Below are 12,784 nucleotides of genomic sequence, written 5' to 3'. Positions count from 1 at the left end.
GAGGCGGGGCTGGAGTGGGGCGAGGCCCGAGGGCGGGGCTAGAGAAAACGACCGCGTCCGGAAGGCGGGGCTGGAGGGGGCAAGGCCCCATTTTCCTCTTTCAGCAGCACTCCTCATCCCATTCCTAACTCCTCACCCCACAGCTCAGCACCAAGACCCTGTGCTTGGGCGATCTTTCAATCAAGCACTGAGACATCAGAGCTTTTTTTTTTTTTTTTTTTTTTTTTAAAAAGAACATTTCCTTTTCCACCCCCGCTGATTACAAAAGTAACATATGTTCAATGTCGGAAATCTGGAAAAACACCGCAAAGAGGGAAAATAAGGCCGGATGTGGTGGCTCATGCCTGTAATTCCAGCACTTTGGAGGGATCACTTGAGGCCTGGAGTTTGAGACCAGCCTGGGCGACATAGTGAGGCCGTGTCTCTCCTAAAAGTAAAAAAATCAGCCATGCGTGGTGGTGCGTCCCTGAAGTCCTAGCTACGTGGAAGACTAAGGCAGGAAGATCTCTCGAGTCCAGAAGTTGAGGCTGCAGTGAGCTATGATCATGCCACTGCACTCCAGCCTGTGACAGAGTAAGACACTGACTCGAATGAGACTCTCAGTAATCCTGCCAGGCAGTGGTAAGTATAGTAAATGCTTGTGTGACCCAGTATTTCTTTGTTTTTAAACGAAGTCTCACTCTGTTACCCAGGCTGGAGTGCAGTGGTGCGATCTCAGTTCACTGCAACCTCTGCCTCCCAGGTTCAGGCAATTGTCCTGCCTCAGCCTCCCAAATAGCTGGGATTACAGACACCTACCACCATGCCGAGCTGATTTTTGTATTTTTAGTAGAGATGGGCTTTGACCAATTGGCCAGGCTGGTCTCGAACTCTTGATCTCAAGTGATCCGCCTGACATGGTCTCCCAAAGTGCTGGGATTACAAGTGTGAGTCACTGTGCTGTGACCCGGTATTTCTAACAGAATGCAAAGATGTGATGCTTCTAAACTTCCTCAGGCACATCAGCCCCCTCAGCTCACTTTTGACCTTCCAATCTGTTTCATCCTGGCTACAGCTCCCCAAAAGCAGAGGCAGGGGGGGTTCCCACAAAGGAACTCAAATCATCCCAAGATGGGGGGGGCGGGGGGGCAGTGAGAATTTCAAGGAAACACTAATTACCAGAACAATCAGTCCAAAGCCTTTATTAGGGAAACTTACAGAGTGTTCCAACAATCATCCAGACAGACAGGAAAGAAAAGGAGTACTCTACCGAGCTTACAGCTGCAGCTAGGGGGTCAGGACATGGGAGTTTAGATGCATAGGTCAGCATGTCTAGTTTCCATTACTATTTTGAGTAGTGGACCACCTGCTTGTCTGGTGAGTGTCAGCTTGACCAAAACAGGAACGTGGAATCTTTCCCTGGGATGGGAGGTTCCACAACCTTGGTTCTATATTTAGATCTTCTTTTTTTGTTGCTGTTAGTTCTTTTTTTTTTTTTTTTTGGAGATGGAGTCTTGCTCTGTCCCCCAGGCTGGAGTGCAGTGGCGTAATCTGGGCTCACTGCAACCTCTGCCTCCTGGGTTCAAGCAATTCTCCTGCCTCAGCCTCCCAAGTAGTTGGGACTACAAGCACACACCACCACACCCAGCTAATTTTTTGTATTTTAGTAGAGATGAGGTTTCACCGTGTTGTCCAGGCTGGTCTCAAACTCCTCAGCTCAGGTAATCATCCTGCCTCAGCCTCCCAAAGTGCTAGAATTACAGGTGTGAGCCACCATGCCCAGCCTATATTTAGATTTTCAAGGCCAGTTTCTGGAATTCTTAAGCAAAGTACACAGGTTAAGCATTATGAGAGCTTAGCATAAAAAAACAGAAGAGAGGTTGGGCGCAGTGGCTCATGCCTGTAACCCTGGCACTTTGGGAGGCTGAGGCAGGAGGATTACCTGAGCTCAGGAGTTTGAGACCAGCCTGAGCAACACAGTAAAACCGTGTCTCTAACTAAAATACAAAAAATATTTTGGGAGGTCGAGGCTGGCAGATCACCTGAGGTTGGGACTTTAAGACCAGCCTGACCAACATGGAGAAATCTCATCTCTACCAAAAATACAAAATTAGCTGGACATGGTGGCACATACTTGTAATCCCAGCTACTGGGATGGCTGAGGCATGTGAATTGCTTGAACCCAGGAGGCAGAGGTTGCTGTAAGCCGAGATCGCGCCATTGCACTCCAGCCTGGGCAACAAGAGCAAAACTCCATCCAAAAAAAAGAAAGAAAAAGAAAGAAAAGAAAAGAAAAACAGAAGAGAGTGACTGTTTCTCAACATGGACTAACATTTTCAATTACAGATTTCCTCACTGTCAATTTTTCATTCCATTTCTAGGGAAAATGGGGCGCTGACTCCAGTCTGCATACTTCCTGCGCGATGGAGGCATTAACTGGGAATTGTGGAATGAAAAAGACTGACATGATGGAAGTGTATAATGTTTAGGTCCCTTTTCTACCGGGAGGCAGAATTAAGGGCACTTGTTACAAATTGTTTAGCTTAACCCCAAGGTAGATTCCAAGAATAACTAGTAATACAGGTAGCCCTAACTTTAATAAGTAGAGAGATTTAATTCCAGAAGTTATCCAGAATAGGCTAAAAACCCAGTTCTCTACCTCCTGGAGCAGAGGGGTATGATGATCTAGGGTTTTGTTTTTTTGAGGACAGAGTCACACTCTGTCACCCAGGTTGGAGTGCAGGGGTGGGATCTCAGCTCACTGTAACCTCCACCTCCCGGGTTCAAGAGATTCTCACACCTCAGCTTCCCAAGTAGCTGGACTTATGGGTGCATGCCACTATGTGTGGCTTTTAAAATTAATTAATTAATTAATTATTTTATTTTTACTAGAGACAGGGTTTCACCATGTTGGCCAGGCTGGTCTTGAACTCCTGACCTCAGGTGATCTACCTGCCTCAGCCTCCCAGAGTGCTAGGATTACAGGCATGAGCCACTGCGACTGGCCGGAGGGTTTGGGGAAGGATTGGGTGGGAATTCTTTTTTTTTTTTTTTTTTTTTTTGAGACGGAGTTTCGCTCTTGTTACCCAGGCTGGAATGCAATGGCACGATCTCAGCTCACCGCAACCTCCGCCTCCTGGGTTCAGGCAATTCTCCTGCCTCAGCCTCCTGAGTAGCTGGGATTACAGGCACGCGCCACCATGCCCAGCTAATTTTTTGTATTTTTAGTAGAGACAGGGTTTCACCATGTTGACCAGGATGGTCTCGATCTCTTGACCTCGTGATCCACCCGCCTCGGCCTCCCAAAGTGCTGGGATTACAGCCATGAGCCACCGCGCCCGGCCAGAGAATTCTTAAACCATTGTAGCAGTATACTTCAACAATACTAAAAGGTTTTCGTTTCTGGATCCTGCCATTCAAAAGCAAATAATAAGCAAGGGTGGCTCATGCCTGTAATCCCAGCACATTGGGAGGTTGAGTCAGGAGAATCACTTGAGGTCAGGAGTTTGAGACCAGCCTGGACAACATGGTAAAACCCCATCTCTACTAAAAATACAAAAATTACCTAGGTGTGGTGGCATGTGCCTGTAATTCCAGCTACTTAGGAGGCTGAGGCAGGAGAACCCCTTGAACCCGGGAGGTGGAGGTTGCAGTGAACTGATATCACGCCACTGCACTCCATTCTGGGCAACAGAGCGAGACTCTGTGTCAAAAAAAATATTTTTGGCTGGTGCAGTGGCTCACTCCTGTAATCCCAGCACTTTGGGAGGCTCAGACGGGTACAACATCTGAGGTCAGGAGTTGGAGATCCGCCTGGCCAACATCGTGAAACCTCATCTCTACTAAAAAAATATAAAAATTAAGCTCGGGGTGGTGGCTCATGCCTGTAATCCCAGCACTTTGGGAGGCCAAAGAGGGCGGCTCACAAGGTCAGGAGTTTGAAACCAGCCTGGCCAATATGGTGAAACCCCATTTCTACTAAAAATACAAAAATTAGCTGGGTGTCGTAACGCATGCCTGTAATTCCAGCTACTCAGAGAGGCTGAGACAAAAGAAACGCTTGAACCCAGAAAGCAGAGATTTCAGTGAGACGAGAACCTGCCAATGTACTCCAGCCTGGGTGACAGAGCAAAACTCTGTCAAAACACACACACACACAACACACACACACACACACACACACACACACACACAAATTAGTCGGGCATGGTAGCGAGCACCTGTAATCCCAGCCACTCGGGAGGTTGAGGCAGGAAAATCTCTTGAACCCAGGAGGCAGAGGTTGCCATGAGCTGAGATAGCACCGCTGCACTTGAGCCTGGGTGACATAGTGAGACTCTGTCTCAAAAAAAAAATTTTTTTTTAAAGGCCAGATATCGCCACAATATGGTTACTTTATGTTATGGAAAGTGCGGATTTACTGAGTGCCAACTGAATACTGAATGGACTATTCTTCATGTGGATTCAGTAATGTGACTATACTCTCCCTCTTTCCCCTCCAGCCCTCTTTTCTCCTTTAAATACTGAAGCCCTCAAAATCATATTTGGAAAAAAGCATGGATCAAAGATTGTTCCTGGGGTTTTGTGTTCCTTTTCTTCCAGGCATGTCCTTAACCCTGTTTACATAAACCTCTCAATTTACTGAGACCTGTTTCAGATACTTTTTGGCTTATGAACTGTTTGACTGAATTGAGGGAGGAGTGACCTTGTCCCACCGGCCCTCACGAACCCAGAATCTGGTACAAAGTGCTCCCTGAAGATATAGATGCAGGAGATTGTATAATTGTGCAAAGTTTCCAGCTTCCTCGCGGGTATATAGGTTGGTGACTGGTAGTCAGGCACGAGAATAGGGAAAATAAGGAAGAATAGCAAAGGGAATTAAAAGCTGGATAAAGGGCAAAATAAGTAGGGAGCAGAAGCAAGGTGAAGGGGCGGGTGAGCAAGAAGGAAGATAAAAGGCAGAAGCCGAGCAGCCAAAACAAAAGGAAAATAAAAAACTGAGCAAGGATCCCATGGTCGGCAAAATCCAGACCAAAGCAGTAAGGGGCAGCTCTTCAGGGATAGGTAAGTGCATTAAAGACAAAAAGTACGCTTAACATAAGGATGATAATCAGCTCATTAGCGCTCATGCATATGGAGGGTATATCACGCAAGAACTTAAAATTAACGCATGGAGGCGGCCCTCAAGCGCACAGAGGCCAAAGTAACTAAGCAACACACCTATCAATCAAAAAGGTAGACACTGGCTAGAGATTAGGCAGCCTTGGGAAGAGAAGGAAAAAAACAAAACAAAAAAAAAACCATAAAAAGAACCAAACTACACCAAGCTGGGGGTGATCTCATCTCGCAGAGGTCAGTCTGCTCTCCCACTTAGACTGGTATACTGTGCTTACTAAGGTTGCTGCTTTGCCACCTCTCTGTGTTTCGTGCAAATCTTGCTCGGGACACCAAGAGCCTGGAACTGTGAGGCACCATGAAGTAACAGCAGCCGTTGGGCAGCGTGGAGTCTAGTCCAGGATCAGGCTTCGCCTACTGACTGGAGTCCACATCCCCGGAGGACGCGATGGCCAGAGGGCAGAGGTGAGCAAAATGCTCAGGAGGCCCAGCCCTGAATGAGCCCAAGCGGTCAGAAGGGATAACTGCAGGACTCGCATCTCCCACCCTCCGCCCTCGCTCCTCGAAGCTGCAGCAAGAGGCTTCGGGCTCAGGATCAGGAGGAGCTCACCCCGAACCCCTGGACCCTCTGGCGTCCTCACCATGCGACCGAATCTCCCCGCAATGAACAATGGCTTCAAACGAGCTGGAAGCCGGCACCGACCTCTGGCTCTCGCTCCACACCCCTTCCCCGTCCCCACATCCGCCCAAGCCCCTGGTTCTACCCCGTGCGCCTACCACAGGCGTCCCCCTGCCAAGGCGTGCTTGGGACGCCGAAACCGTACCTAGGCACCGAAAGCGCACTACCTACGACAAACACGGAAGAACTCGACCCAGTGTTGACCACACCCCCTGGCCAGGGGTGGGGCTTCCGACTCCGCACTTTTACTTCCGCTTCCGGTTCCCAGCGTTAACTGCGGCCGGGATTCAGCGCTCAGACGGAGAGTTAGTGGCGTCGGCAGCTTCGAGGCGATTCGAGGTGAGGGGGTCAAGCGGAGAGGCCCGGAGTCGGGGAAAGCTGTCGCGACCCCGCTACCCAGGGTCTGGGGTCAGTGGCAGGTGAGGCCATGAAGTTTTGTGGCCGGGCCTTCTGGCGGCGAGAAGGAGCGGAGACGCGGCTGCCTGGGGTTCGCGGTCTTGGGACGCGGGATTTGGGGCCTGGGAGTATTCGAGTCCGGGGGATTGGGGGCAGAATGGAAGGCTCAGTAATAGGGATTTTTAGGGCCTGGGATTGGGAGACTTGTAAGCTGGTGCTTCTTGGCCTGACAGATCCCTGAAACTCTGACTCTGCTGCCTCCCACCCCCGCGCTCCTGTGTAGCTCCAGCTAGGATGATCGAGGTTGTTTGCAACGACCGTCTGGGGAAGAAGGTCCGCGTTAAATGCAAGTATCCACTGGCAGGCGAGAGGCAGTGGTTTCCGCAGGGGTGCTTGACGTGAGGCGGGCAACTCAATCTGTGTTGTCAGAGGGTTTTAGTTAAACCCGGGAGAGGCCGGGCGCGGTGGTTGACCCTGTAATCCCAGCACTTCGGTAGGCCGAGGCGGGCTGATCACGGGGTTAAGAGATTGAGACCAGCCTGGCCAATATGGTGAAATCCCGTCTCTACTAAAAATACAAAAATTAGCTGGGCGTGTTGGCAAACGCCTGTAGTCCCAGCTACTTGGGAGGCTGAGACGAAAATCACTTGAACCCGGGAGGCGGAGTTTGCAGTGAGCCGAGATCGTGCCACTGCATTCCAACCTGGCGACAGGGGGAGACTCCGTCTCAAAAACAAAAACAAAAACAAAAACAAAAAACAGGCCGGGCGCGGTGGCTCAAGCCTGTAATCCCAGCACTTTGGGAGGCCGAGGCGGGTGGATCACGAGGTCAAGAGATCGAGACCATCCTGGTCAACATGGTGAAACCCCGTCTCTACTAAAAAAATACAAAAAATTAGCTGGGCATGGTGGCGCGTGCCTGTAATCCCAGCTACTCAGGAGGCTGAGGCAAGAATATTGCCTGAACCCGGGAGGTGGAGGTTGCGGTGAGCCGAGATCGCGCCACTGCACTCCAGCCTGGGTAACAAGAGCGAAACTCCGTCTCAAAAAAAAAAAAAAAAAAAAAGGGGAGAAGTGGGGGATGGGGTTGTGGCAGATAGTATTAAGCCCCAGAATGTCCCCTTCCTTGTTCTACCGCTCCCATTTGCCTTAACTCCTCTGCGCCCAGCACGGATGATACCATCGGGGACCTTAAGAAGCTGATTGCAGCCCAAACTGGCACCCGTTGGAACAAGATTGTCCTGAAGAAGTGGTGAGTGCAGTGGTAGAGCCATGGGGTGGACCGGTCGAGGCCTGAAGGTTTTGGTTGTGGGAGCGCTGCAGGCAGCTCTTTACTTAAACTCGCTACCCTCAATCTGCCTCCAGGCTGAAGAGCCTCTTTAGCCTTATCCCTTAAAGGTTTCTTTTCCTTAGGTACACGATTTTTAAGGACCACGTGTCTCTGGGGGACTGTATCCTTTGTGTGACTTTTTGAGGCAGCATCTACATACCCAGCCTCGGTTATCTTTGTTCAAAACTAAACTCTGCATGACATTATGCATATTAAGTGTTTAACTTAATATGTGGCACTTGGTGAGCCCTTAGAAAATGGGATCTAGGTAATTATTTGGTTGGGGAGGAGGGTGGTTGACTGGTGAAATATTTTGGCTTCAATATCAAAATACTTATTTTTGAGTTCTGCCTGAGTGCTGGACAGTAGGTCAAGGTGGAGTGAGACTCAGGCATATCTATTGTGCAGAAGGTACAGAACCTTATTTTATTTATTTAGTGTTTTGAGACAGTCTCGCTCTGTTGCCCAGGCTGGAGTGCAGTGGTGAGATCTTGGCTCACTGCAACCTCTGCCTTCTGGGTTCAAGCAATTCTGCCTCATCCTCCCAAGAAGCTGGGATTACAGACATGTGCCACCACTCCCTGCTAGTTTTTGTATTTTTAGTAGAGATGGGGTTCCACCATGTTTGGCCTCAAGTGATCCTCCTGCTATGTCCTCCCAAAGTGCTGGGATTGTAGGTATGAGCTATTGGGCCTGGCTTAGAAGGAACGGAAACTTTTTTTTTTTTTTTTGAGAGAGAGTTTTGCTCTTGTTGCCCAGGCTGGAGTGCAGTGGCGCAATCTTGGCTCACTGCAGCCTCTACTTCTTGGGTTCAAGCAATTCTCTTGTCTCAGCCTCCCGAGTAGCTGGTATTACAGGCGCCTGCCACCACGCCCAGCTAATTTTTTGTATTTTTAGTAGAGATGGGGTTTCACCGTGTTGTCCAGACTGGTCTCAAACTCCTGATGTCAAGTGATCCATGCCTTGGCATCCCAAAGTGCTAGAATTACAGGTGTGAGCCACAGTGCCCAGCCAGAATTTTTTTTTTTTTTTTTTTTTTTTTTTTTTGAGACGGAGTTTCGCTCTTGTTACCCAGGCTGGAGTGCAATGGCGCAATCTCGGCTCACTGCAACCTCCGCCTCCCGGGTTCAGGCAATTCTCCTGCCTCAGCCTCCTGAGTAGCTGGGATTACAGGCACATGCCACCATACCCAGCTGATTTTTTGTATTTTTTTTTTTTTTTTTTTTTTTGAGACGGAGTTTCGCTCTTGTTACCCAGGCTGGAGTGCAATGGCGCGATCTCAGCTCACCGCAACCTCCGCCTCCTGGGTTCAGGCAATTCTCCTGCCTCAGCCTCCTGAGTAGCTGGGATTACAGGCACGCGCCACCATGCCCAGCTACTTTTTTGTATTTTTAGTAGAGACGGGATTTCACCATGTTGACCAGGATGGTCTCGATCTCTTGACCTTGTGATCCACCCGCCTCAGCCTCCCAAAGTGCTGGGATTACAGGCTGAGCCACTGCGCCCGGCCTGATTTTTTGTATTTTTAGTAGAGACGGGGTTTCACCACGTTGACCAGGATGGTCTCGATCTCTTGACCTTGTGATCCCCCCGCCTCGGCCTCCCAAAGTGCTGGGATTACAGGTTTGAGCCACCGCACCTGGCCAGAATTTTTTTTTTTTTAATAGAAAAAATTTATTTATTTATTTATTTATTTATTTATTTTTTGAGATGGAGTTTTGCTCTTGTTACCCAGGCTGGAGTGCAATGGCGCGATCTCGGCTCACTGCAACCTCCGCCTCCTGGGTTCAGGCAATTCTCCTGCCTCAGCCTCCTGAGTAGCTGGGATTACAGGCACGCGCCACCACGCCCAGCTAATTTTTTGTATTTTTAGTAGAGACGGGGTTTCACCATGTTGACCAGGATGGTCTCGATCTCTCGACCTCATGATCCACCCGCCTCGGCCTCCCAAAGTGCTGGGATTACAGGCGTGAGCCACCACGCCCGGCTATTTTTTTTTTTTAAAAGACGGGGTTTCACCATGTTGGTCAGGCTGGTCTTGAACTCCCGACTTCGGGTGATCCGCCCGCCTTGGCTTCCAAAGTGCTTGGATTAGAGGCGTGAACCACCACGCCTGGCCCAGAAATTTTTTTGTAAAGTTTCAGTTCTCTCCAAATGAAAATGGCCCAGTCCAAAATGGGCTTTTTTTTTTAGCCTTGAGCTGAGACCTTAGGCCACCCTAACTCAGCTGTGAATGAATGAAAGGGGTGGGGATGGAACACAGAGTCAGGATTCCTTAACACCTTTCCTTCAGATGAAATCCACGATGGGATGAACCTGGAGCTTTATTATCAATAGATGAGAATTCTCATCTTCCTGCTGCCCCACCCTCCTCTCCCGTCCTCATCCCCCACACTGGGATAGATGCTTGTTTGTAAAAACTCACCTTAATAAAGACTTAGATGTTGCTTTGTTGTTGTTTCTTTGCATGAGAGCTGTCTAGTGATGGGTAGATCGGTTGCTGTTTGGTCATCTCTGTATCATCAATGTGCATCTGCTAAAATAAGGGTTCCAAATCAACTGGATCCATGATAGCAGAGTAGATCAGCAGGCTGGGAGTCTGTGGGAGCCCAAAGAGAGCTCTGGGGTTTGCTGTGGGTGTGTGAAGGTCAACAGGCCCTAGGATTATAGTTACCCTAATAGATCAAAAAGCTTCCAGGTAATGACAATAAATATAATTGTTAGGAATACAGATTCTGAAATCACACAGACCATGTGTGGAATGTCAACTCTGCTACCAAACAGCTGACTGACCCTAGGCACGTCTGCTTTCATTGGCATATTGTGAGGAGGTGTAGATGAGCTGAAAGCATGTTTAAGCATCCACAGTTCCTGGCACCTTTTTTTTCTTTTGTTTTCTGACAGGGTCTTACTCTGTCACCCAGGATGGAATGCAGTGGCTCGATCATAGCTCACTGCAGCCCTGAACTGGACTCACACAATCCTCCTGAATCAGCCTCCCAAGTAGCTGGGAGCCTGCTAATTTTTTTTTTTTCTTTTGAGACGTCTTGGCTTACTGCAATTTCCGCCTCCCGGGTTCAAGCAATTCTCCTGCCCCAGCCTCCTGAGTAGCTGGGACTACAGGCGCACACCACCACACCCAGCTAATTTTTGTATTTTTAGTAGAGACGGGGTTTCACCATGGTGGCCAGGATGGTCTCCATTTCTTGACCTCATGATCTACCTGCTTCAGCCTCCCAAAATGCTGGGATTATAGGCATGAGCTACCATGCCTAGCCACACCTGCTAATTTTTAATTTTTTGGGGGGACAGTCTTGTTCTGTCACCCAGGCTGGAGTGCAGGTACGATCTCAGCTCACCACAACCTCTCCCTCCAGGGTTCAAGCGATTCTCTTGCCTCAGCCTCCCAAGTAGCTGGGAGCCATCACGCTCAGCTAATTTTATATTTTTAGCAGAGATGGGGTTTCTCCATGTTGGTCAGGCTGGTCTTGAACTCCCGACCTCAGGTGATCTGCCCACCTAAGCCTCCCAAATTATTGGGATTGCAGGTGTGAGCCACTGTGCCTGGCAGAGATGGGGTTTCATCATGTTGGCCAGGCTGGTCTCAAACTCCTGACCTCAAGTCATCCAACCAACTTGGCCTCCCAAAGTGCTGGGATTACAGGTGTGAGCCACCTCACTTGGCATTTTTAATTTTTTTTGTAGAGACAGGGTCTCCTTATGTTGCCCAGGATGGTCTTGAACTCCTGGCCTCAGATGATCCTCCAGCCTTCGCCTCCCAAAGTACTGAGATTATAGGCATGAGTCATCAAGACAAAAATAAGGTAATAGTAGACAGTGAGGCAGTATGGCACTGTAAATGTGGCTACATGAGCCCAGCCTCAAGAGTCAGACCATCTAGATTTGAATTTTGATTGATCCTTAGCAATGGGATTCAGGCCCTGACACCCTCACCTTCCTCCTCTAAAAAGGAGCACTACCATGGCACCTACATCTCAATGAGATCATGAATTAGAATAGCAGGATGCCTGGCACATAATGTTATTCACTGTGTTCCTTTTAAGTGTGGTAGATGAGACCAATTGTACCTCCTCTATTCCCCTGGCAACAGTTCTTTGTGTCAACCTTGCTCCTGTCCTGTTTTATTAATTTATTTATTATTTGTTTATTTAGTTTTTTAAATGGAGTCTCACTCTATCACTCAGGCTGGAATGCAGTGGTGCAGTCTCGGCTCACTGCAACCTCTGCCTCCCGGGTCCAAGTCATTCTGCCTCAAACTCCCAAGCAGCTGGGATTACAGGCAGCTGCCACTGCACCCAGCCAATTTTTGTGTTGTAGAGACCAGGTGCCTGCCACTGCACCCAGCTAATTTTTGTATTTTTTTAATTAGAGATGGGGTTTCACCATCTTGGCCAGGCTGCTCTTGAACTCCTGACCTCGTGATCCACCTTGGTCTTGGCCTCCCAAAGTGTCTGGATTAAAGGTGTGAGCCACTGCGCCTAGCCTGATACTGGTTTCTCAGTGTCTATACTTATTTTATATTTTATGGCAAGGTTTCTGAGCTTTGGCATTGTTGATACTTTGGGTTGGATTTTTTTTTTTTTTTTTTTTTTTTTTTTTTAGGCAGATTCTCACTCTGTCATCCAGGCTGGAGTGCAGTGGAAAGATCACTGCTAATTGCAGCCTCTTAACTCCTAGACTCAAGAGATTGTCCCACCTCAGCCTCCCAAGTAGTTGGGATTACAGGCACTGGCCACCACACCCACTGAATTTTTGTAGAGATAGGGTCTTGCCATGTTGCCAAGGCTGGTCTCAAACTCTGGGCTCAAGTGATCCTCCTGCCTTGGCCTCCTAAAGCCCTGGATTACAGGTGTAAGCCACCACTCCCAGCCCTTGCATTGGATAATTCTTTTTGTGGGGGCTGTGTCTTGAAGGATGTTAGCAGCATCCTTGGCATCTAATACTAGATGCCAGTAGCCAGTAGCATCTCCTGCTTGAAACTGAGTTTGTTGTAACAACCAAAAATATATCAAGATGTTGCCAGAAGTCCCTTGGGAAACAAAATTGCTACTGATTGAGAACTTCTTTCTATTATTTAGTTGCCAGTATTAGGGAGGGCTGGGTGAAGGGTACCTGAAAACCCTACTGCTTTTGCAACTCCCCCATGTCTAAAATTATCTTTTTAAAAAAGTATCTTTATTATTATGCTAATACAAGCTTGAAAAAAACTCAAAATGTTCTATTAAAACTTAATTTTTTTTTTGGTGGGGGGGATGGAGTTTCAC

General features: G+C 48.5%; 1 protein-coding gene across 2 annotated transcripts; it reads left to right on the top strand.

Moving 5' to 3' along the window:
• Positions 1 to 6,005: 6,005 nt before the first annotated feature.
• Positions 6,006 to 9,946, top strand: UBL5 (ubiquitin like 5). 2 transcript variants are annotated; one of them, XM_039465603.2, is made up of 5 exons: positions 6,006 to 6,112; positions 6,403 to 6,519; positions 7,338 to 7,421; positions 7,583 to 7,620; positions 9,793 to 9,946. In XM_039465603.2, exons 2-5 carry the CDS (start codon positions 6,464 to 6,466, stop codon positions 9,834 to 9,836), a joined length of 222 nt encoding a protein of 73 aa, XP_039321537.1. In that variant the 5' UTR covers positions 6,006 to 6,112; positions 6,403 to 6,463; the 3' UTR covers positions 9,837 to 9,946. The 2 variants fall into 2 exon arrangements, with proteins under 2 accessions (XP_039321537.1, XP_010347924.1); XM_010349622.3 differs by having other exon boundaries at positions 6,012 to 6,112; positions 6,453 to 6,519.
• Positions 9,947 to 12,784: the final 2,838 nt, after the last annotated feature.

This window comes from Saimiri boliviensis, chromosome 14, assembly GCF_048565385.1.
Source record: "Saimiri boliviensis isolate mSaiBol1 chromosome 14, mSaiBol1.pri, whole genome shotgun sequence".
In the NCBI taxonomy this organism is placed as follows: Eukaryota; Metazoa; Chordata; class Mammalia; order Primates; family Cebidae; genus Saimiri; species Saimiri boliviensis.
The sequence above is the reverse complement of the archived record's forward strand: the minus strand, read 5'-3'. Positions and strand labels throughout refer to the sequence as shown.